The sequence below is a fragment of the Ranitomeya variabilis genome, chromosome 7, assembly GCF_051348905.1.
Source record: "Ranitomeya variabilis isolate aRanVar5 chromosome 7, aRanVar5.hap1, whole genome shotgun sequence".
Classification (NCBI taxonomy): domain Eukaryota; kingdom Metazoa; phylum Chordata; class Amphibia; order Anura; family Dendrobatidae; genus Ranitomeya; species Ranitomeya variabilis.
In genome coordinates this window covers 209,075,212-209,101,511 of record NC_135238.1, presented here as the reverse complement: position 1 = coordinate 209,101,511, position 26,300 = coordinate 209,075,212, and the positions used below count along the sequence as shown (strand labels likewise).

Genomic DNA, 26,300 nt, shown 5'->3' with positions numbered 1-26,300 from the left:
AATCTACAGCAAATACTGATGTGTTGGCAGGAAAAACACTTCTTAAAATGCATGTGTATTTGCCTAATTTTTGCCGCGTTTTTTATTTTCATTTTTTCCCATGCATTGGAATGGGTGAAAATCGTTGCCAATATTCTGCAGATTTGACACAGCTTTTACTCTGCAAGAAAAAAAAGCATCTTGGGCATGAGACTCCAGGAATTCATTCACTTTGCTTGTACTAGGTAATGAATAAACTTTTTGTGACAAAACTGCGTGGGGTAAAAACGAGACAAAAACGCAGCAAATACTTAACGTGTGCACATACCCTATTTATTGGATTCCACTGGAAAAATTCTGAGTTGATTTTAGAAATATTAACTAATGGCTAGTTTTAAAAAATATATCGCAAATTTTAATTTCCAGATTTACGATCTATTCCCGTGTCCCACGATCACCATACCACAACACAGTCAGCGAGAACTTATTCATTAGCTTACATTCGTCTTCAACGTATTCCTGCCAGTTGAACTCTGGAAAGGTACTGTTGAAGAATGTGCTGTTTGCATCCATTGTGCCGTTGATATAGGAAGTTATATTGATTCCGTGATTATTGTAGAGTGGTGGCCAAAGTAAACATTTATTCCTTAGGTGTCCCATAAATAGCTGCAGTCCTATTAGTGCAAAGACACTCAGACAAAACACTGTGAGAATCATCACATCCGAAAGCTTCTTAACCGACTGGATCAGGGCCCCCACAATGGTCTTCAATCCTAAGATCAGAAGCACATCATTGCGTTTTTTCCATATGAGCACCATCAGGTTACATTATTATAAGAGTACAGTGAATTATTTGCATGCAGAAGCCAGGACAAACACTGACACACAGCAGATAACACAATGGACAGCCTGAAGCTGATGGGAAACAGTGAAATGAGTTGGAGACGTGGACAAATTTGTGACTTCTTGTGCCTCGCAGAGGGTGATGCACCTTACGAAATGTCAGCTTGTGAAATAAATATATATGGCTCTTTTTTTTGTAGTGGCATTATGAAAGAAGTTACTTTTAAAGGGTTATTCTCATCTTCATATATAGATTGTTGGATGGGGCTTGTATAAACAAGCATTTTTGCAATTTACCGCTTATTAAAATTTGCAACCGTTCTTGAGATATAAACACTTTTCTTTTGTTTACAAATTATTGCCTAGAAGACCGACCACCTCTGCTGTGTAGCTTGTCAGCACTGCTGAGATTTTGAGCTAACAGTGCATTTTAGCGATTCTGGTCATCTTCAAAACAGTTCTTACAAGAGCGATAGAAAAGAGCTTGTAAGCACTGCGTGTGTTCTGCTGTCTAGTAGCTGTGGTTGGTCTCCAAGGCAATGAGCTGTCAACAACAGGAAAGGAAAGTGTTAATATCTCAAGAACGGCTGAAAACTTCAATAAGGAGTAAGTTGCAAAATTGCTTGTAATTACAAGCACTATCCGACAATATACCCATTTGTGAAGAAAGGACTAACCCTTTAATGAGAATTTGTATATATCACTCCTTTGGTTTATGTCGCATCATGTTATTTTAAAAGAAAGCACTTTAGAAAATACAAGTTGCTTCTGATGTCTTCAAACAACCATTTCATAACATTCAAGAATAATATTTTTAATATCTATCTATCTATTATCTATCAGTTTATGTATCTGCTATTCCTGATTGTGGGCATGCAGCCTTCCCCTGCTGAATAAGTTCAGTTGAAGAGAAATATTTTTTGTTCTCGGGCATGGTATGCAAAAGTCAAAGATTTCTGACAGTGGCTTTAATCCCTTCTTCCCATTAGGAATACATGCACATTCAGACGAGTTAAGCGTACTTGTGTATGGGAGCCAGGAAGGAATAGCTGTAGGATGACAGCTATCTAGAGTGTAAGGCCACGTTCACACATTCAGTATTTGGTCAGTATTTGTAAGCCAAAACCAGGAGTGAGTGATAAATGCAGAAGTGGCAACATGTGTTAGGCGTTGGGATTCTTCCTCTGCACAGCATAGATCCCAAGCCCTATCTTCCTCTGCAGTCTCCCATTCTGTCCCGATTGAAGTGGATGCTGCTCAGCAAAGACGATGGTCTCGTCGTCTTGCTCAGACTCAGTCTGTGTGCATGGTTACCGCTGCCTCTCCAGGTTCAGCTTTGGTAACTAATAATAGACAGCAGCGAGCGATCTCTCCTGAGACGAAGTCCAAGATTTGCTCTACTGAGCATGCTCTTGAGGCGACTTCTCATTGGTGGTCGGCCATCACATGCTCAAGTCCTGGTCCGGCTTCGGATTGGCCCGTGAGCAAGGTCCTGTCTGATTGGCAAAATCTACAAAAGGATCTTTGGTGCACCCGTCGGTGCGCTAAGATCATTTATGTTGTGAGAGTGTGGACCCTAACGGTAAGTGTGGACTTGTTTGCATGTGCACAAGGCAGGCCTAGGGCCTTTAGAATTCCGGCACCTCCGGAGAGGAGATAGTTTGTGTGGGTTCAGGGCTGGCGTTTTGTTATGAATTGTATTTCTTGGCTCCCTCTTGTGATCACTAGCGGTATTACACTTGGATTGCCTTTCTCCAGGTTTGTCCCCACCTGGGTCGTTAGGCCTTGGGTGTTCCTATTTAGACTTCCTGGATATTCAGTCTAGTGCCTGGAATCGATGTAATCAGTCTATGTCTTTTGGCTCCTGTCTCCTGGTCTCCTGCTTTTTGCAAGATAAGCTAAGTCCTGCTTCCTTATTTTGTTAATCCGCATTACTGCTATTTTGTTCCAGCTTGTTACAATGTGATTCTTGATTTTTGCTGGAAGCTCTAGGGGGCTGATATTCTCCCCCCACACCGTTAGTCGGTGCGGGGGTTCTTGGATATTCAGCGTGGATATTTTGGTAGGGTTTTTGCTGACCGTATAAGTCCTCTTTCTATTTTCTGCTATTAATTAGTGGGCCTCACTTTGCTAAATCTAGTTCTTACTTACGTTTGTCTTTTCTTCTTACCTCACCGTTATTATTTGTTGGGGGCTTGTATCATACCTTTTTGGGTCCCTTCTCTGGAGGCAAGTGAGGTCTTATTTTCTCTGAAAGGGTTAGTTAGTTCTCCGGCTGGTGCGAGACGTCTAGAATCAACGTAGGCACGTTCCCCGGCTACTGTTAGTTGTTGTGTTAGGATTAGATATTTGGTCAGCCTAGTTACCACCTCCCTATGAGCTAGATTTTGTGTTTGCGGACTTAGCAGGAACTTCAGAGATCCTCTACCACTAGGATCACAACAGCGTTTAGCCTTTAGAATTCTGGCTTCTCCGGAGAGGAGTTCTGTGTGTGCGCGCTCTGTGTTTGAGTCTTCTACCGGTTCCCTTGCCTCAGTGAGGTAGTGAACCCCTGTGAAGTTAACAGGGTTCGCGTTTAGCGTCTAAATAACTCTGTGGCTGTGTGCCTATAACACAGCTCTGCTGCAGAGTATCTTTCCGTCGCTGTGTGCGATTGGCACAGCACGTGTTTCAGCACTGAATGACATTTAATTCAGTGCTATAAACTAAACTATACTAAAACTATAAACTATCCGTTCACTGTTTTTGTTTCTCCATTGTCCTTACTAGCTGCAGTTTACCATCCCTGCACAGTGGACTCCGGGTGGCGAATGCACTTTATTATATTTTATTTAGTGCGTTCCGCCAACTCTAACAACGTGTTTCTATAATAGTTTTCCTCTGATTGCTCCACTCTTGATTTTGGCTTCCAAGTATTGATAAAGAATCCCAACATATGCACGCACAAGTGATATAATAAATACTAATATCTGTACAAAGTCAAATGCCAGTCAGGAGTGGAATCACCCAGGGGCCCACTGCACCCAACAGGCGTTTCGCATAGAAATGCTTCATCTAGGAGTCATTTGCCTTTGTACGAGTAATAGTATTTATTATATCACCTGGGTGTGCATATGTTGTCTTGGAAGGCATACTCGGACTGGACCTTTTTTCCACTCCTTGCCTTACTTTCCAAACATATGCACACACTTATGTAAATGTTTATACTCTAATTTTATTTTCTACACTTACCCCTATTGTTCTCAACTAGTCAGGTTACCAGGGGTCCCCGTTTCTTTTTATCTACCAGTGATGTCTCGATATTACTGTATGTTTAATTGACTTTTTATGTATTAATAAAGTTTATCTTTAATTATATTTTGGCTTGCACTTTTACATGTTGGGGTTCATTGTCTATACTGTGGTGCATATAGGCCGGTGTACGTCTGGATTGTGGCTGTAGGTGATTACAAATACTGATGTAAAACACTGACCAAATACTGAACGTGTAAACGTGGCCTGATGTCAACTTTAGGGCTCTATCTAAAAAATATGCAGCTCTGCGGTATTGTGTTTTTAGTTACATAATAGTTATATAATCCACTGTCTATACCAATTTCTCACCGTTTGGAAGATCATTGCTGGCAGTTATTAAATGGAAACTTTAATTGTTTGCTCTGTCCTTGTCTTTTGATTCTTGGCTTGTTCTCAAAAGTTCTCAAAATGGTAGCATAACGAGCTTTCATCTTTATGACACTTTATAATAGCCGGTATGTTTCTTTTTTTTTAATAGCTTTTGACTTCTCAAAAAATGCAAAAAACAAAAATTGCTTCCGGTTTCTCCTGTGCTAGACCTGAGCTGTCCCTGAACTATATGAGCACTTAATCATTATATGGTTGATGTGTAATACCACTTTTGATCTATTGGGCCAAAACTTTTCCTGGTGATAGTGGATGACTTTGTAGGACACCAGAATCCTAGAAGGTTAGAGTTGGAAGGGACCTCCAGGGTCACCGTGTCCAACCCCCTGCTCAATGCCGGATTCATTAAACCATCTCAGGCAGATGTCTATCCAGCCTCTGTTTGAAGACTTCCATTGAAGGAGAACTCACCACCTCTCGTGGCAGCCTGTTCCAGTCATTGATCTCCCTCACTGTCAAAAAGTTTTTTCTAATATCTAATCTGTATTTTCTCCCTTTCAGTTTCATTCCATTGCTTCTCGTGTTTCCATGTGTAAATGAGAATAATGATGATCCCTCTACACTGTGACAGCCCTTCACATATTTGTAGACAGCTATTAAGTCTCCTCTCAGCCTTCTTTTTTGCAAGCTAAATATTCCCAGATCCTTTAACTGTTCCCCATAGGACATACTTTGCAGTCTGCTCACCAGAAGGTAGTTTTTAATTTTAATTTCCTTTCGAAAGTTTGGTCTTCGTGGAGAAGACCCTCTAAGCTCATTAGTTTTTCACCCGAACTGCAGATGTGACTGTTATAAAATGTTTGTCTCTTTTTCCCACTGAAGCAACTTATATCTATCCATAGTTTTCTTTGAACTGCGTGTTATCTACTTCATGCATATTTGGGCTACCCTATCCAAGTTGTTTACGTAAAAACAACGAAACATTTCATATCTGTTTTGGAGAAAATAAACTTTTCCAAAAAGATCTCCCATGCAGCGTCATGCAGTCATTAAGAAAAATCTACTTCTAAATTTGCAACGGAATCTTAACTTTTCTTAGTGTGTAAAATGACATTTTAAAAAATTTATATATATTTATTACTAAGGAGACGTGTTTTGGTACTTAAAAGAGTTGGGCAGAATGCCACTTAAATCTGAAAAAAAATTAGATTTTTATTTTGTAGGTGTGGAAAAAAATATTTAAAAATGCAAATTACACAGACTGAAAATAGCGGAGTCTCATGCAAAAAAAGTGTCCAGAACTCGAAAAAAAAACAACTGAACTAAAAAGGTAAATTAAAAAAAAGCTAATGCTAAAAAAAGCTAGGAATCTTTAGGATCTCTCTTGCATTGCTCATCGTGATTCCTGCTTTTTTTCTGCTTTTTTAGCAACATGAGTGCAAACAACAAGGCTCTATGCTTATAGGATGTAAGCCTGCGTATTTAACCTGTCTCTCACCTGGAATGACTGAAATTGTTTTCAATGCTCGGAGAACTCTGAATGTTCTCAATGCTGAGACATTGCCCAGGTCCACAAACTCTGTCACATATCTGCAATAGGGGAGTTCACACACAAACACAATGACAGACACAAAGAAACAGTTGGATGTACAAAGGGGCCTAACACCTCACACCAATTACTTCTTACCTGGGATTACAGAAATAGTTTTCAAAGCTCTTAATACTCTGAAAGTTCGAAGAGCTGAAACATTGCCTAGGTTTACAAATTCTGTTACATACCTGTAGGATTAAATCAGAGTTATTCAGGATTTAGGAAGATTTTTTTTAGCATCGATCTCATAGAAAGACCGTGCTGGTGTTACTGATGAAAGGGGTGTAACGAGAAGTCTACAGGAAGAAGTTGCGCGGAAAAAAAATTGCCTAAATTATTAATGGAATTTTATTGGGATATCACCAGGCTCTAATGCTTTAATGTCAGTCTTAACCCTTTCCCAGCATGGCAATTTTTCCGTTTTCATCTTTTCCTCCCCTTCTTCCAAGAAACATAACCTTTTTATTTTTTACTGTTGATATAGAGGTCGATAAGGGCTTGTTTCTTTCTGCGGGATAAGTTGTTCTTTTTAAAGAATCACTTCTCCCATCAAAGTTTTTATCCTCTTAATAAATTGCAGTCATCACATTATATAGCTCTGTGAACATACAATTGCTCATTTTTCCTTTCTACCCAGTAAATTCTTCTCTATGTAGAAACAGGAAGTCTCTTGTTCTTGTGCATTTATCAGTCCCTCTTCAACTCCTGACCCAGATGCTCTCTCCTCCTCCTGCCATAAACTTTTACAGTGTCTTATGACTTGTTCAGAGAAAATTTGCTTTCTGTTTCTACATAGAGCTTGGAAGGATTCAGAATGTCAGTTTTTTAATATGTGATGTCATAGACCTATCCCCTGTAGACTGTGAGTCCTTGCTGGCAGGGTCCTCTCTCCTTCTGTACCTGTTAGTGCCTTGTTTTTGCTCATGTTTATTGTACTTGTCTATATTTGCCCCCTTTTTACATGTAAAGTGCCATGGAATAAATGGCGCTATAAATATGTATAATAATAATAAATAATGAAAGAGAAGAATTAGCTGGGTAAAAAGGCAAAATGAGCAATTGTTAAGTACATAGTGCTATACAATATGATGATTGCAATATATCAGTAGGATACAAACTTTGATGGAAGTGCTTCTTTAATAACACCATACATTTTATCATGCGATGTAGTGGAAATTGTGAAAAAATTCCAAGTGTGGCAAAATTGCAAAAAAAGTTCCATTCTGCAGATGATTTTTTAGTGCTTTTATTTTTACATCATTCATTATACACTAAAAATGACCTGGTAATTTTATTTTCCATTTAAGTATGATTATGGTGGAAACTAAACGTAGAAGTTTTTTTTTTTTAATTTAAGTATTTAATTTTTTTTTCAGAAATTCATAAAACAAAAAGTTGCTTGTGTTAACATTTTTCGCGACCCATAATGTTTTCATTTTCTGGTTAATTTGGCTGTATGTGGGCTTGTTTTTTATGCTCTTAGCTAATGTTTTTATTAATACAATTTTCAGGGTAGATACAATGTTTTTTTTTCTTCTTATTGCATTTTTTGCGTTCTTCCAGATGCCAAAAAAATAGAAATTCTGATGTTTTGACTTTTTTTCTTATTACTGTGTTTACCAATTGGATTAAATTAATTTTCTACTTTGAAAGATAAGACTTTTACAGTTGTGGAGGTACAACACTTTTGTGGGGTGATTCAAATGTTTATATTTTTTAAATTTTTTCATATTTTTAAAAACATTTAAACCAAAACAACAGTATCAATGTTTATAGCAAAAATCATGGTCTCCTATGAATGCCAGCCAAAGGTTGGCTTCTATAGGAGCACCGTTCTGACAAGCAACAGAGATTAGAACAGTTCACCACCCAGGGGATTGACAGGAGTTAACAGCCATGGGTGGAGTTCTGCTCTACTCACAGCTGTTAGAGGCAGATGATGGCTGAAAAACATCCATCATCTGCCAGCAAAGATGAGGGCTCAGTGTTGTGATTTTGCTTTTTGCTCCCTCTAGTGGTCATTAGTGATTTGACTCTGGAGCGTCTGTCTTTTTCTATATCCTCACCTGGGCCGTTAGTTCAGGGGCGTTGCTATATAAGCTCCCTGGACCTTCAGTTCAATGCCTGGCATCGTTGAAATCAGAGCTAATCTGTTGTGCTCTTGTCCTCTGATCCTGGTTCCTGTTTTTCAAGCTAAGTCTGCTTCTTTGCTTTTTGCTTTTGTTTTGTTTGGTATTTTTGTCCAGCTTGTTCCTATCTGTATCCTGACCTTTGCTGGAAGCTCTAGGGGGCTGGTGTTCTCCCCCCGGACCGTTAGACGGTTCGGGGGTTCTTGAATCTCCAGCGTGGATTTTTATAGGGTTTTTGTTGACCAGATAAGTTATCTTGCTATATTCTGCTATTAGTAAGCTGGCCTCTCTTTGCTAAACCTGGTTCATTTCTGTGTTTGTCATTTCCTCTTACCTCACCGTTATTATTTGTGGGGGGCTTGTATCTTGCTTTGGGGTCCCTTTCTCTGGAGGCAAGAGAGGTCTTTGTTTTCTTCTCCTAGGGGTAGTTAGATTCTCCGGCTGGCGCGAGTCATCTAGCGATCACCGTAGGCATGATCCCCGGCTACTTCTAGTGTTGGCGTTAGGAGTAGCTATTTGGTCAACCCAGTTACCACAGCCCTATGAGCTGGATTTTTGTATCTTGCAGACTTACACGTTCCTCTGAGACCCTGTCCACTGGGGTCATAACAGCTCAGATCCTGAGCACACACCAAACAATAGGACTCAATATTTTGGGAAGAGGTTAAATGAGAATTCTACTGGTAGAAAGTAGCAAAGTTGCGGGTTCTTGGCCTAAGACTCTCATCAATTTCCAGAATGAAGGAGTTATGGCAGTCTGAAAATGGCAAACCACTTCAATTTTAATTTTACTGGCCAGATCAGAAACTTTAATCCTTCAGTTAGGGTATTACTACGAATTACATATCATGGATCATGACATCGCAGGACTTCGTAAGTGCAAGAGGTGCCCAGAATAAGGACGTGGGGAACAGAAGTGAAAAATGCTCTAGTCCGGCTGCCACAGAAGACCAGACTGGATGCCAGATCAGGAAAAAGTGAATATTTTTTGTTAAACCTCTGAAAATACACACATTACATGGAGAGTCCATTGATTTAATTGAGAACAGTGTAATACTTAATTTCTCCTGTGGTGGTGCTGTAAGGAAATTAAACACTTCCTCAAGGTTTGCTGCCCCAAAATAATAAACTGTAGCCGATAATGATTTATATTTTGTGACTTTATTTTTTGTTATTACTTTGTTTTATTTACAATTGTATTACTAATTGTATTTTACTTTTTAATTATTATTATTATTGTTTACTTTTTTTGTTCTATTTAAATAGTCTTCTCCACAATTGTGGTAAGATTTTCCTGAAACTCTAACATATTTAAAACAATTATTGTGATTGGAAGAAAAAAAGACAAAAAATAGCTGTTTAATTGAGAGGTGAGAAAATCTTTATAGTAAAGAGTGATGAGACGGTAAATGTGGCCTAGTTTTTAAAGATTCAGTAATATAAGCACTTTTATGGAAGTAGACAGAGCAGAACTGATTTCCGGAGACATCTCAGAGAGCAATTTAATGTAAAACAATGCACTGATATTCCAGCATTGAACGTTAACTGCTTCATTATTTGTGCTACCACTAAATCAGATCAGATTAAAAAAACATTTTATTTTATTTTTTTTTTGGGGGGGGGGGGTGTTCTAAACCATATATTCAGTTATTCAATTAATGTCACTTTATTCTGTTGATTCAATAATCAATTCAATAATACAAAAATATATTTTTTTTCTTAAAATTCACAATGTCAAGTCTTATCAGGAATTTCTTAAAAAAAAAATTTAGAAAGAGATGAGCAAATTTATCTATAACAAATCAAATTCATTCTGAATTTCTCAAAATTCTCTAAATCTGTCGAATTCAAATTTTTGGTATTCAATTCAAACGAATCCAGAAAAATGACGTTCTACCGGTTACCATTTTGCTATCTTCTTTTGAGGGCTTTGAAGAGGTTGAAATAAGAAAATATATTATACTTACTTAACTATCGATACAGCGCCTCCATGGCAGCTCTCCATTGATATGACATGCGCCGATCGCCCATGTGTAATCACTGGACTTATCGCCAGAACTGAAGATTGTCGCAGAGAATCAGGGAGTTGCAGTGGAGGCAGCATAAGGACAAGTAAAGGCATAGGACAGGGGAGTATAATGTATTTTATTATTTTTTTAACCACTTCCCTTTCCTTGGTTTAATATGTTTTGGGGTCTGGACTCTGGAGACCTCATAGCAAGGGCTTTTCGATTTGAACCGATCTTATTCAGAATACAATCTGCCGGCCAAATCGAGAAAACCTGTCAAAATGAAATGGGAGACTCACTTCTCTTTAGATCTAATGAGTAGACACGCAAAACTGCAAACTCGTAGGATTGATTTATCCTCAGTTGAATCCCAGAATCTTTAAAGTACTTGTTTAGTTTAGTAGGCCGGTTTTTATAGACCCTTTTAGAAATTTCTGAAAAGGAGGTCCAATGCTCAATAACTTTTTTGTTTTGACCAGAGTCTAGAGGGCCTACACTGTTCTGTCTTACATTACATAGACAGTCCATTAATATGAATGCACATTGTGCAATGCTTAATTTCACCTGTGGAGGTGCTGCAGGAAAACTGAGCACTGAGTGGTCAGTGAAAGTCCCAGCCTCAAGACACTTTGTGATCAGATTATTGTCCATGAAACCTTGCAACAAGTAGCCATGGTCTTAAAGGATCTCTCCAAGTTGAAATAACCAAGGAGTAAAAAACAAGCCAACAAACTTCATATCTATTAATGTCCTTGATAATCTGTAGTAAATAGATTGTTCACAAAGTGATATTTTGGCACACTTTTATTTTAAGTTTATAATTTTTTAAATAATTTTGTAACATTTTTATATAATATGATTTTTACATAATTGTGTTTAAATGCATGAATTGATAAATTCCTTTAAATGTGAACATTTAAATATTTCTATCAGATTTGTTTTTGCAAAACCTATGTTTTCATTGTAACAACAGAATTATTATTTTTTTCCGCACACTTCAACACTGTGGAATTAGATGTTGCTGCAGCTGGTCGACTATAAAACCTTAAATTTTATGGAAGGAAATATTGGGGATTAATTTGGAGTTATTCTCTAAACTATTCAAATGACATTTTTTTTATTAAAGCTAGTTTGATTAGATTTTGTTTTCTTCTAAATGCAAAGTAAGGACTATAATTATACTACTAATAGTAATTTGCATAGTAATACTAAAAGAGTTCCCCCCCCTCAAAAAAACAAGTTATTTTCTAACTTGCTGGGATGGTCAGTGATGCTGAGAACAGGGCTTTGGGACACTAAGAGTAGAGTTCTACAGCACTGTGCCTTCCTTGAATTGAACTAAAGGGCACATACTCAACCTCCACTCCACTCCATTCAATGGGACTGTATTGGAAATAGATGAGAACAAAGCTCACTTTTCTCCGTAAGTCCCATAGAAAATTAAAGGTATGAGGGTTGAGCATGCTTTCCTTCACTGCTTTTGAGATGGGCTGTAGAGGTTCTAAAGGTTCAGTCTCACGATTGCTGGAGATTCCAAGGGTAGTACCCCCAGTGATCAGTTGGATAACTTTTTTGAAGGGGAATAACTCTTTAAAGAAACCTTAATGAGGTTGTTCACTACTTTAACATTGATAGCCTATACATAAGAAAGGTCATCAATGTCTGATCGATGGGGGTGTGACACTTGGCACCCCCACCGATCTGCTGTTTCCGGTGTTGGCAGTTGCTTTTGATTTGAATAGGGGGAGAATGTGCAGTGCTCAGCCACTATAGAGTTGATGAAGCTGTGTAGCATCATAATTGAGCAGTTCCAGTCGCCGCCGACACTGAAAACAGCTGATCTGTAGGGGTACCAGGTGTCACACTCTCACCGATGAGATGTTGATGGCCTATCTTAAAGGGGTACTTCAGGGAAAGAAAAAATTATTTTAATGGAAATACCTTTATAAAGTATTAGGATAACATGAATAGTGCTGTTTTCCACACTCACATTACCTGTAATTCAGTCTGACGCTGGAGCTGCTCCTCACTGATCCCCCTCACTTATGAAATGTTAAGTCATACATCAGGGGGCATGGCCTGCTCCCTGCTAATAGCAACAACCAGTGCATTGATACTATCTGCTTGTATGTGGTCCGATATTATCAAGGGATTGGCTGCTGCTACTCACAGTCGTGAGTAGACCACACCCATGTCATGCCCCCCAATATCGGACTGCATACAAGCACATAGTATAAGGGGCTGGCTGCTGTTACTAGCAGGGAGCAGGCCACGCACCCTGATATGTGACGTAACATTCCATAAGAGAGGGGGAGCAGTGAGGAGCAGCTGCAGTGTCAGACAGAATTACAGTAGTGTGAGGGTGGGAAACAGCACTATTCGTGTTATACTCATAGTTTATGAAGTTATGGCTATTACAATAATTTTTTATCTCCCCGAAGTACCCCTTTAAGGATAGCCCATTAGTGTTAAACTAGTGGACAACCTCTTTAATTTACGTTGAAATAAAATTACAGGAAGTCAACATCTTCTGACTGAATTGCTAAAAGAAAGTCACACTTTATTATATATTTAATTGCAAAATGACCCGAAAAGCCAAATGTTGGCTCATGACTCCCACTTTTACAGTACATAAGGGATTGTTCTTTTTGCACATTTCAGCTTTCTCTCTCTATTGTCCAGTTTTATCAAATGGACATAATATAATTAATCATTATGGACACAACAAGAAATCAATGGGCCCATAACAAAGTCTTGGATTGGCCCCCATCATCAACTTGATTACAGCATGACTTACATAAATTGTGATGGCAGAAGAGGACTACAGGGACTCATGTCTATGATGCCCTCCTCCTGTGAGAAAGGCCAGTTGGTTTACATTCAGATGTAAGAGCCACCAACTTGACGACTGCCGCATTTACTTTGAATGTCCGGTGTGCTGCACTAAAACTTTAGGCATGTGATGCTATCACCAAAGTGTGTTTTAATCTTCAAGTTGGAGGCTTCTACTTCTGTTCATCAAATGGTTGACGAGAAAGACATGCTTAGGGTTCGAGCAAATGAAGGGATGGTGGTTGGGGTGGTGCAATGTTAATGAAGGGTGTTGCTTATTGATTACTGCCTTCTGTTCTTCAAGTGATGCATTAACTGATAGAGGATCTACCCTACCAACTGTGTGCCAGTCAGTGCCTCCCTTTAACAACAGAAAAACAAAGATCAGTAGGAAATAATGGCTGTGCTCTATGTAACAGACAACCAGGCGCTTTGGAGGAAGGGGGCTGGTGTGGCTATAGACAATCTACTGGAACCCATTTTCCATATAGTATGTATTATTGTTATAGCTGAATGGATACGTCTTTATGGACATACCTGATGCCTATGATATGAAGCACGGCACGTAAGCAAAAGCTGTACCTGCGCCGTATGATTAATGTGACTAGATGACCTTGTCAAACCAACGATGCTAGAAGCAATATTTTCTTTTCTTTGTTTTCTTAAAAGGTAATCTCCAATGATGCAGTCTAGCTGCTGATGAGCCCCTGTGATACTTTAGGTTTAATTAGCTGTTTGGCATCATGAGAACGAATAATTCTCCTAGTAACCTAGTCCCCAATTTATTCTCCTATCATGATTTTCAGGTAATTAATCTGCTCCAAATAGCAGTCGTTTAATAGGAGCGGTGATTAATTGCTGATCCCAGAAGATGTCAGGCAATGTTAAAAAAATAATAATTTAAAACGTAGAATATATTTTAGACTTATCTTCTGCAATTAACTTCTTAAAATAACTTTTGATACAACTGTTTTTCATAGGACTTAGTCTACACAGAGTTAAAGTGTAGAAGGCTCATTGACCGTAGAGTAAAACATGAAATTTAAAAAGACATTGAAGAAATTTCTATACTTACAAATCTACCTCTTTAAAGAGTTGACCGCATTTGGCGGTATTATTTTCTTACTTAAAGAGGCTCTTTCACTACTTTTAGCATGTTAAAATACCCACATGTAAAAACATATGAGTAAAACATATTTTTTATTTTTTTTAATTTCACATCTCTGTTGTGGAGATATCTTGTGATTACAAAAACGTCTGCAACTGCAGCTCTCCTCTCACAGCTCTGTCCACTCTGCCCTTCCCAGCTACACTGATACTGTTGTGAGAGGGGATCTGGAAGTGTTTGTAAATAAACTCAGCTCAGCTGGATTTCCCATCCCCCCACACTGACTGGACTGAGGAGATCTGAAAATGTTTGATTTTGTAATCAAACTTAACTCCGCTGTATTCCTCTCCCCCCACACTGACTGTCTAAAGAGGACATCTGGAAGTTTTTGTGTTTTTAATCACTCAGCTCTGCTGTATTCCCCCTCTCCCCACACTGACTGCACTGAGAGGAGATCTGGAAGTGTTTGTGTTTGTCTTCATTCAGCTCTGCTGTATTCCCCCTCTCCCCACACTGACTGCACTGAGAGGTGATCTGGAAGTGTTTGTCTTTGTAATCACACTCAACTGTGCTGTATTCCCCTTCCTCCCACACTGTCTGTGCTTAAAGGAGATCTAGAAGTGTTTGCAATGACACTCAGCTCTGCTTTATACTACACCGCAGCTGCACAGATCAGGGCTGTTATTATCTTCTTGGGTCATGTTCTTTTTCCCCTGCATGATGCCTCCTGCTTATGATTGGTCAATGTCATGCAGGGGACAAAGTACATACCCCTAAAGAAGAATCTCTGGTGATGTCCAACTGGGCTTAACATAAATTATAACCTAAACTTTACAAGTTAATAACTTTGAAAAGAGATGAGAAAATAAATAATAAAAAAGATGATTTATTCAACTGTGCAGATACTATTCAATGATGTGACCAGTGTAACAAGCTAAAACTGGTGAATAATTTACTTTAAAAGCAGGTATTTGGGGCTAGAAATTATTGCTGCAATTGGGTTCCTTTAAAAATAGTTGGCTTGAGAATGAGTTAACTGATAACTATTTTATCTGTCCATTTCTGCGCTCCTCTCAGCTGATTTATAACCACAGACCACATCAATGTTGAATATGGAGGGAAACAAAGATACTGTAAAAAAAAAAACAAATGCTGCAAACATTTTAATGAAACCCAATTGCAAAAATGTTTTTTTTAGCTTCAAATACATGTATTTAAGTAAAAAAATAACTCCAAAATTAGACAACCCCTTTTATGATTTTCAAAAAATGAAATGTTTAATATGATTTGTCTATCAAGGAAAAACTTTTGGTGTAGTTATAGGGGTCAGAACAAACAATGTTACAGATGTAGTGAAATCCTAGAAGACCCAAAAGCCCTGAACACAAAGCTGAAACTGGAATCCATGGTGGGTTTTGTGGGGAGGTGGAACAGGAGTGGAAGTTGATATTTTGCACCTGGATCCATAAGCTTTTATCTACATCTCTGGGAACTAGTTTTCATATATTAGGTCTATTGTATGAGGATGAGATTCCTTTGTTTCCTTCACTACAAGCTGAGTTTCCATTACAATGATGGAAAAACAATTCTGAAAGCTCGTATGCTGTTACTAGCAAAACTATAGTGCATCAATGTCTGCCGTAGTCTGACTGATGAAATGGCAATCTACATTGTAAAAAAACCTGCTACCCCTATTTTTATTTTTTTTTTTTGGCATAGCCAGATATTACAAGGAGTTTTATCTCTTATCTAAATAATGTTTATTCATTGTACATTGAGCAGTTCTGAAATGTTCTAATATTCTCTGTCCCTCAAAAGGTTGTTTAAAACCAAAGTTAAAAAAGTACAATGCTCTAATATATTATTTAAGGTCATACTAACATTACCAATCTCCCAAGTCTCCCTTTCCAATGGCAACTGGGTCCCCAACTGGTCTCAGTACTGCCTGTCCCAGCCTGACTGCTTATTGGCTGCAGTGGTCACATGTCAGACAGAACAGGAAGTATGGAGCTTGGCAGGAAACCCAGGCAGCATTGGTAGACAAGCGGTTGGGGATCGGTAGGATGAGGTTCATTATTTTTTTGTATTTTAGGGCTTACTGCTTACATTCTTTAAAAAACAAACAAAGGTAGAAAAAACCTTTAAGTTCCACAAAATTTTAACCATTACAGAAAATTGTGTGTGGTTCCTGTCACACATGACATCCTGTCACTTCCCAATAAGGATGCCTTGCCTAGAACAGAAAACGAGCTGAGAGTGAGAATTAAAAATAGTCTCCTATGAATCTACATTATGGCTTCTGTTCATAACTGAAGCCACAACATAAATCAGATCTGTAGGGTTGAGTGCCCGAATGCAAGCGCTCAGGAAAATAGATGAAAGAGGGATATTTGCCATGACACACCTGACACGGGTCATGACTGCAAACTCTGTGCCCCTATAACTACACCACTGTTCTATGGTCAGATTAACATCAGTGTATCACCAGCCTCATCCTACCCCAATGTTCCTGTCCATTCAGCAACATAACTGAGAAGGGAAGGGGAAGGAGGTCAGTTCATGCCATACATGCTTTCAGTATATGTGGCAGACTATTTTGGACCAGTTTTGGGGTGGAATGTATTTATTGGCACCATTGGCACCCACTATCTCTGTAAAAGCAAATGTTATCACATGTAAAGCCAGAAAATATCTACTTTGTCATCATTACCTTATATAAAGTAATATAATATGATACTTACGCCATAACAATCACACTGAAATCTAGCCAGTTCCATGGATCTCGCAGGAAGGTAAATTTTTCTAGACAGAAACCTCTTGCTAGAATTTTTATGAGAGATTCAAATGTATAAATTCCAGTGAACGTGTATCTGTGAGAAAGAGAAAAAGATCAAATTCATAAGAATTATAGAATTCATGGGGGGAAACAAAAAGCCAATGTTTGCTCCTCTTCTCCTTCCTTAATGTACAACCTCTCCTCTCCCCTGGTTGAACAATTTCACTATCTAAAGTATAGAGAAAGAAATGAGATGAACATAGTTGATATGTGTACAGCGTGTAAGCGCATGTTCACACTGCGGCCATTTAGGAAAGCCCGATAAAAAAAAAAAAGCATATTTCCTGTAGTAAGTATATAAGTAAATAATAGTAGTACATGTAAATAACATATGGTACATAGTTAACACTATGTTGATAAAAAAAAGTGTAAAATCCATTCCATCCCACCGCAAGAAGGTGTACCCAATCGGGACGGTCCTATCCTATCTCTAGTATTAAATCATCATCTTGTGTCAGTTGGCCTCAATATAGATGGGGGCGAAGCAGGACACAGGCCCGACTGCTTAGACACCTGCTAGGGTGTTATGATCCGGTGACCTTGGAGCCGCATGAGAGACTTTCTCAGGAGTAGGTGGTACCTGTACTGACCGCAAACCCTAAACTAACACCGCAACTAGAAGTAGCCGTGGGATGTACCTAACACATCCTAGACACCTCGACACAGCCGGAGGACTAAATACCCCTATAGATGGAAATGGGAATTCTATCTTGCCTCAGAGCAGAACCCCAAAGGATAGGCAGCCCCCCACAAATATTGACTGTGAGTATAAGAGGAAAGACACACGCAGGCAGAAAAACAGGATTTAGCAAAAGAGGCACTTCTAGCTAACTAGAAAAGGATAGGACAGAATTCTAAGCGGTCAGTATTAAAATCCTAAAAATATCACACAGCAGATAATACAAATATTCTACATCTAACTAAAGACATAGAAAATATATCTGCATCTCCTGAGAATCCAGCATGACTGAAAAATCCAAACAAAGTCTAAGCTGGACAAAAACACAATGAATTGCACTGAATTGCAAAGCACACTGCATGTGTGCACAGAGACAAAAAACCAGACACTTATCTTAGCTGAATTTGGCAGCAGGGCATGAGGAACCAGAGAGAGATGCAATCCCTCCAAGTACAATGGACAACTGGCACGGACTCATGGATCCTGCACACTTAAATACCTAATAGAGCTGCAATCAGCAGAAACACCTGCCCTGGATTACAACCCCAAGACAACTGCACTACCACCAACAACCACCGGAGGGAGCCCAAGAGCAGAATTCACAACAGTACCCCCCCCTTGAGGAGGGGTCACCGAACCCTCACCAGAGCCCCCAGGCCGATCAGGACGAGCCAGATGAAAGGCACGGACCAAATCAGCAGCATGGACATCAGAGGCAAAAACCCAAGAATTATCCTCCTGGCCATAACCCTTCCATTTGACAAGGTACTGAAGCCTCCGCCTTGAAAAGCGAGAATTCAAAATCTTCTCAACCACATACTCCAACTCCCCATCAACCAACACAGGAGCAGTAGGATCAACAGAGGGAAAAACGGGCACCACATATTTCCGCAATAAAGATCTATAGAAAACATTATGGATGGCAAAAGAGGCCGGAAGGGCCAAACGAAAAGACACCGGATTGATAATCTCAGAAATCCGATAAGGACCAATAAACCGAGGCTTAAACTTAGGGGAAGAAACCTTCATAGGAACATGACGGGAAGACAACCAGACCAAATCCCCAACCCGAAGCCGGGAACCAACACACCGACGACGGTTAGCAAAACGCTGAGCCTCCTCCTGAGACAACACCAAATTGTCCACCACATGAGCCCAAATCTGCTGCAACCTGTCAACCACAGAATCCACACCAGGACAATCAGAAGGTTCAACTTGCCCCGAAGAAAAACGAGGATGAAAACCAAAATTACAAAAGAAGGGCGAAACCAAGGTAGCCGAACTAGCCTGATTATTAAGGGCAAACTCGGCCAATGGCAAGAAAGCCACCCAATCATCCTGATCAGCAGACACAAAGCATCTCAAATAAGTTTCCAAAGTCTGATTAGTTTGCTCGGTCTGGCCAATTGTCTGAGGATGAAATGCAGAAGAAAAAGACAAATCAATGCCCAGCCTAGCACAAAAGGCCCGCCAAAACCTAGAAACAAACTGGGAACCTCTGTTGGACACAATATTCTCCGGAATACCATGCAAACGAACCACATGCTGAAAAAACAACGGAACCAAAACAGAAGAGGAAGGCAATTTAGGCAAAGGCACCAAATGAACCATCTTAGAAAACCGGTCACAAACCACCCAGATAACCGACATCCTCTGGGAAATCAGAAGATCTGAAATAAAATCCATAGAAATATGCGTCCAGGGCCTCTCAGGGACCGGCAAAGGCAAAAGCAACCCACTAGCACGGGAACAACAAGGCTTGGCCCGCGCACAAGTCCCACAGGACTGCACAAAAGAACGCACATCACGCGACAAAGAAGGCCACCAAAAGGACCTACCAACCAAATCTCTGGTACCAAAAATATCAGGATGGCCAGCCAACACAGAACAATGAACCTCAGAAATCACTCTACTAGTCCATCTATCAGGAACAGACAGTTTCCCCACTGGACAGCGGTCAGGTTTGTCAGCCTGAAATTCCTGCAGAACCCGTCGCAAACCAGGGGAAATGGCAGAAAGGACCACCCCTTCCTTCAGAATGCCGACCGGCTCAAGTACCTCAGGAGAATCAGGCAAAAAACTCCTAGAGAGGGCATCAGCCTTAATATTCTTAGAACCCGGAAGATACGAGACCACAAAATCAAAACGGGAGAAAAACAGGGACCATCGAGCCTGTCTAGGATTCAGCCGTTTGGCAGATTCGAGGTAAATCAGATTTTTATGATCGGTCAAGACCACAATACGGTGCTTGGCTTCCTCAAGCCAATGTCGCCATTCCTCAAACGCCCACTTCATAGCCAACAACTCCCGATTGCCGACATCATAATTGCATTCAGCAGGCGAAAACTTACGGGAAAAGAAGGCACACAGTTTCATCAAGGAACCATCAGAATTCCTCTGAGACAAAACGGCCCCTGCCCCAATCTCAGAAGCGTCAACCTCAACCTGAAACGGAAGAGAAACATCTGGCTGACGCAACACCGGGGCAGAAGTAAATCAGCGTTTAAGCTCCTGAAAGGCAGAGACAGCCGCAGAGGACCAATTCGTTACATCAGCGCCTTCCTTCGTCAAATCGGTCAGGGGTTTAACCACACTGGAGAAGTTAGCAATGAAACGGCGATAAAAATTAGCAAAGCCCAAAAATTTCTGAAGGCTCTTCACGGATGTGGGCTGAATCCAATCATGAATGGCCTGAACCTTAACCGGATCCATCTCTATAGCTGGAGGAGAAAAAATGAAGCCCAAAAAAGAAACCTTCTGCACTCCAAAGAGACACTTAGACCCCTTCACAAACAAAGCATTATCACGAAGGATCAGAAATACCATCGTGACCTGTTGTGAATTTACCTTTTGGCTCCCTCTAGTGGCTACTAGTGATTTGACTCTGGGTATGTCATTCATCCCTTGTATGCTCACCTGGGTCGTTAGGTCAGGGGTGTTGCTATATAAGCTCCCTGGACCTTCAGTTCAATGCCTGGCAACGTTGATATCAGAGCTAATCTGTAGTGCTCTTGTCTACTGATCCTGGTTCCTGCTTGATTAAGCTAAGTCTGCTTTCTTGCTTTTTGCTATTTGTTTTTGTTTGCATTTTTGTCCAGCTTGTATATAATCTGTTTCCTGACCTTGCTGGAAGCTCTAGGGTGGCTGGTGTTCTCCCCCCGGGCCGTTAGACGGTTCGGGGGTTCTTGAATCTCCAGCGTGGATTTTGATAGGGTTTTTGTTGACCATATAAGTTATCTTACTACATTCTGCTATTAGTAAGTGGGCCTCTCTTTGCTAAAATCTAGTTCATCTCTGTGTTTGTCATTTCCTCTTACCTCACCGTTATTATTTGTGGGGGGCTACTATCCTACTTTTGGGGTCTATTCTCTGGAGGCAAGAGAGGTCTTTGTTTTCCTCTTCTAGGGGTAGTTAGTCCTCCGGCTGGCGCGAGACATCTAGCGACCAACGTAGGCATGTTCCCCGGCTACTGCTAGTGTTGGCGTTAGGAGTAGATATATGGTCAACCCAGTTACCACTGCCCTATGAGCTGGATTTTTGTACGTCGCAGACTTACTTGTTTCTCTGAGACCCTTGCCATTGGGGTCATAACAGTTTGCCAGGGCCAGTATTAAATGTTAAATGCATTGCAGAAGCGGGATTATAAGAAAGAAAGTTCTGAGTTTTTTTTTCTCTCTCTCATTTTTTTTTCTTTTCCCCTTTACCTCTGAGTGGCTTGTGTTTGCTGCAGACATGAATGTCCAGACCTTGATTACAAGTGTGGACCAGCTTGCTGCTCGTGTGCAGGGCATACAAGATTATGTTATCAGAAGTCCTATGTCAGAACCTAAGATACCGATTCCTGAACCGTTTTCCGGAGACCGATTTAAATTTAGAAATTTCAGGAATAATTGTAAATTGTTTTTGTCCCTGAAACCCTGTTCATCTGGAGACTCCGCTCAGCAAGTAAAAATTGTTATTTCTTTTTTACGGGGCGACCCTCAGGATTGGGCCTTCTCGCTGGCGCCAGGAGATCCGGCATTGGCTGACATTGATGCGTTTTTTCTGGCGCTCGGTTTGCTTTATGAGGAACCCAATCTTGAGATTCAGGCAGAAAAGGCCTTGCTGGCTATGTCTCAGGGCCAGGACGAGGCTGAAGTGTATTGCCAAAAATTTCGGAAATGGTCCGTGCTGACCCAGTGGAACGAGTGTGCATTGGCTGCTAATTTTAGAAATGGCCTTTCTGAAGCCATTAAGAATGTGATGGTGGGTTTTCCCATTCCCACAGGTCTGAATGATTCTATGGCCCTGGCTATTCAAATCGACCGGCGGTTGTGGGAGCGCAAAACCGCTAATTCCCTCATGGTGTTGTCTGAACAGACACCTGATTTAATGCAATGTGATAGAATCCTGACTAGAAATGAGCGGAAAATTCATAGACGCCAGAATGGCTTGTGTTACTACTGTGGTGATTCTACACATGTTATCTCAGCATGCTCTAAACGTCTTACTAAGGTTGTTAGTCCGGTCGTCATTGGTAATTTGCAACCTAAATTTATTCTATCTGTAACTTTGATTTGCTCACTGTCATCGTATCCTGTCATGGCGTTTGTGGACTCGGGTGCTGCCCTGAGCCTTATGGATCTGTCATTTGCCAAGCGCTGCGGATTTGTTCTTGAGCCATTGGAAAATCCTATCCCTCTTAGGGGTATTGATTCTACACCATTGGCAAAAAATAAACCGCAGTTTTGGACACAGGTTACCATGTGCATGACTCCCGAACATCGGGAGGTAATACATTTTCTTGTTCTGCATAAAATGCATGATTTGGTTGTTTTGGGTTTGCCATGGTTACAGACCCATAATCCAGTCTTGGACTGGAAGGCTATGTCAGTGTCAAGTTGGGGCTGCCATGGAATTCATGGAGATTCCCTGCCCTTGTCTATTGCTTCTTCTACGCCTTCGGAAGTTCCGGCGTATTTGTCTGATTATCAGGATGTCTTCAGCGAGTCTAAGTCCAGTGCACTGCCTCCTCATAGGGAATGTGACTGTGTAATAGATTTGATTCCTGGCAGTAAGTTTCCTAAGGGGAGACTGTTTAATCTGTCGGTACCTGAACATACCGCGATGCGTTCATATATCAAGGAGTCTCTTGAGAAGGGGCATATCCGTCCTTCTTCTTCCCCTCTTGGTGCGGGTTTCTTTTTTGTGGCCAAAAAGGACGGATCTTTGAGGCCTTGTATTGACTATCGGCTTTTAAATAAGATCACTGTCAAATTTCAGTATCCTTTGCCGCTGTTGTCAGATTTGTTTGCCCGGATTAAAGGTGCCAAGTGGTTCACCAAGATAGACCTTCGTGGTGCGTACAACCTTGTGCGCATTAGGCAGGGCGATGAATGGAAAACCGCATTCAATACGCCCGAAGGTCATTTTGAGTACTTGGTGATGCCATTCGGTCTCTCTAATGCACCTTCAGTTTTTCAGTCCTTCATGCATGACATTTTCCGGAAGTATCTGGATAAATTTTTGATTGTTTATCTGGATGATATTCTGTTTTTTTCTGATGATTGGGACTCGCATGTGGAGCAGGTCAGGATGGTTTTTGAGATTCTGCGTGAAAATTCTTTGTTTGTAAAAGGCTCAAAGTGTCTCTTTGGTGTACAGAAGGTTCCCTTTTTGGGGTTCATTTTTTCCCCTTCTGCTGTGGAGATGGATCCAGTCAAGGTCCGAGCTATTCATGATTGGACTCAACCCTCGTCAGTTAAGAGTCTTCAGAAGTTCTTGGGTTTTGCTAACTTCTACCGTCGTTTTATCGCAAATTTCTCTAGCGTTGTTAAACCGCTGACGGATATGACCAAGAAAGGCTCTGATGTAGCTAACTGGGCTCCTGCTGCCGTGGAGGCTTTCCAGGAGTTAAAACGCCGGTTTACTTCGGCGCCTGTTTTGTGCCAGCCTGACATCTCACTTCCTTTTCAGGTTGATGTGGATGCTTCGGAGATTGGGGCAGGGGCCGTTTTGTCACAGAGAGACCCTGGTTGCTCTACTATGAGACCTTGTGCCTTTTTCTCTAGGAAGTTTTCGCCGGCAGAGCGAAATTATGATGTGGGCAATCGGGAGTTGTTGGCCATGAAGTGGGCATTTGAGGAGTGGCGTCATTGGCTCGAGGGTGCTAAGCATCGTGTGGTGGTCTTGACTGATCACAAAAATCTGATGTATCTCGAGTCTGCTAAACGCCTGAATCCTAGACAGGCCCGCTGGTCATTGTTTTTCTCCCGTTTTGACTTTGTGGTCTCGTATTTACCAGGGTCTAAGAATGTGAAGGCCGACGCTCTGTCTAGGAGCTTTGTGCCTGATGCTCCTGGAGTCGCTGAACCTGTGGGTATTCTTAAGGAAGGAGTTATCGTGTCTGCTATTTCTCCAGATCTGCGACGTGTGTTGCAGAGATTTCAGGCTGGTAGGCCTGACTCTTGTGCACCTGACAGATTGTTTGTGCCTGCTAGATGGACCAGCAGAGTCATTTCCGAGGTTCATTCCTCGGTGTTGGCAGGGCACCCGGGAATTTTTGGCACCAGAGATCTGGTGGCCAGGTCCTTTTGGTGGCCTTCCTTGTCAAGGGATGTGCGGTCATTTGTACAGTCCTGTGGTACTTGTGCTCGAGCTAAGCCTTGCTGCTCTCGTGCCAGCGGGTTGCTCTTGCCCTTGCCTGTCCCGAAGAGACCTTGGACACACATCTCTATGGATTTCATTTCTGATCTTCCGGTGTCTCAGGGCATGTCTGTCATCTGGGTGATATGTGATCGTTTCTCCAAGATGGTCCATTTGGTTCCTTTGCCTAAGCTGCCCTCTTCTTCTGATCTGGTTCCTGTGTTCTTCCAGAACGTGGTTCGTTTGCACGGCATTCCTGAGAATATTGTGTCGGACAGAGGATCCCAGTTTGTTTCCAGGTTCTGGCGATCCGTTTGTGGTAGGATGGGCATTGAGTTGTCGTTTTCATCCGCTTTCCATCCCCAGACTAACGGACAAACGGAGCGAACTAATCAGACTCTGGAGGCTTATTTGAGGTGTTTTGTCTCTTCTGATCAGGATGATTGGGTGACCTTCTTGCCGTTGGCTGAATTTGCCCTTAATAATCGGGCTAGTTCCGCCACCTTGGTTTCGCCATTTTTCTGCAACTCTGGTTTCCATCCTCGTTTTTCCTCGGGACATGTGGAGCCTTCTGACTGTCCTGGGGTGGATTCCGTGGTGGATAGGTTGCAGCGGATCTGGGGGCATGTGGTGGACAACTTGAAGTTGTCACAGGAGAAGGCTCAGCGTTTTGCCAACCGCCGCCGCGGTGTGGGTCCCCGACTTCGCGTTGGGGATTTGGTATGGCTGTCTTCTCGATTTGTTCCTATGAAGGTCTCCTCTCCCAAATTTAAGCCTCGCTTCATTGGTCCTTACAAGATATTGGAAATCATTAATCCTGTATCCTTTCGCCTGGATCTTCCGGTGTCGTTTGCCATCCACAACGTATTTCATAGGTCCTTGTTGCGGCGGTACGTTGTGCCTGTGGCTCCTTCTGCTGAGCCTCCTGCTCCGGTGTTGGTTGAGGGCGAGTTGGAGTACGTGGTGGAGAAGATCTTAGATTCTCGTCTCTCCAGGCGGAGGCTTCAGTACCTGGTCAAGTGGAAGGGCTATGGTCAGGAGGATAATTCCTGGGTGGTCGCCTCTGATGTGCATGCGGCCGATTTAGTTCGTGCCTTTCACGCCGCTCATCCTGATCGCCCTGGTGGTCTTGGTGAGGGTTCGGTGACCCCTCACTAAGGGGGGGGTACTGTTGTGAATTTACCTTTTGGCTCCCTCTAGTGGCTACTAGTGATTTGACTCTGGGTATGTCATTCATCCCTTGTATGCTCACCTGGGTCGTTAGGTCAGGGGTGTTGCTATATAAGCTCCCTGGACCTTCAGTTCAATGCCTGGCAACGTTGATATCAGAGCTAATCTGTAGTGCTCTTGTCTACTGATCCTGGTTCCTGCTTGATTAAGCTAAGTCTGCTTTCTTGCTTTTTGCTATTTGTTTTTGTTTGCATTTTTGTCCAGCTTGTATATAATCTGTTTCCTGACCTTGCTGGAAGCTCTAGGGTGGCTGGTGTTCTCCCCCCGGGCCGTTAGACGGTTCGGGGGTTCTTGAATCTCCAGCGTGGATTTTGATAGGGTTTTTGTTGACCATATAAGTTATCTTACTACATTCTGCTATTAGTAAGTGGGCCTCTCTTTGCTAAAATCTAGTTCATCTCTGTGTTTGTCATTTCCTCTTACCTCACCATTATTATTTGTGGGGGGCTACTATCCTACTTTTGGGGTCTATTCTCTGGAGGCAAGAGAGGTCTTTGTTTTCCTCTTCTAGGGGTAGTTAGTCCTCCGGCTGGCGCGAGACATCTAGCGACCAACGTAGGCATGTTCCCCGGCTACTGCTAGTGTTGGCGTTAGGAGTAGATATATGGTCAACCCAGTTACCACTGCCCTATGAGCTGGATTTTTGTACGTCGCAGACTTACTTGTTTCTCTGAGACCCTCGCCATTGGGGTCATAACAGTGACCTGTTTCACATGAGACTCCCAATCATCGGAAAAAATTAAGATGTCATCCAAATATACAATCATGAATTTATCAAGATAATTCCGGAAGATATCATGCATGAAGCACTGAAAAACA

General features: G+C 41.4%; 1 protein-coding gene across 1 annotated transcript in view; it reads right to left on the bottom strand.

Moving 5' to 3' along the window:
• The window catches only part of LOC143784492 (sodium channel protein type 2 subunit alpha-like), a 235,500-nt gene that overhangs the window by 107,288 nt on the left and 101,912 nt on the right, over window positions 1–26,300 (bottom strand). Inside the window, exons 5-7 of the mRNA XM_077272790.1 lie at window positions 16,854–16,982; window positions 6,131–6,222; window positions 480–752 (exon numbers count right to left, since the gene is read on the bottom strand). Coding sequence (XP_077128905.1) covers window positions 480–752; window positions 6,131–6,222; window positions 16,854–16,982 — 494 coding nt within the window. The remainder of the gene's footprint in view (window positions 1–479; window positions 753–6,130; window positions 6,223–16,853; window positions 16,983–26,300) is intronic.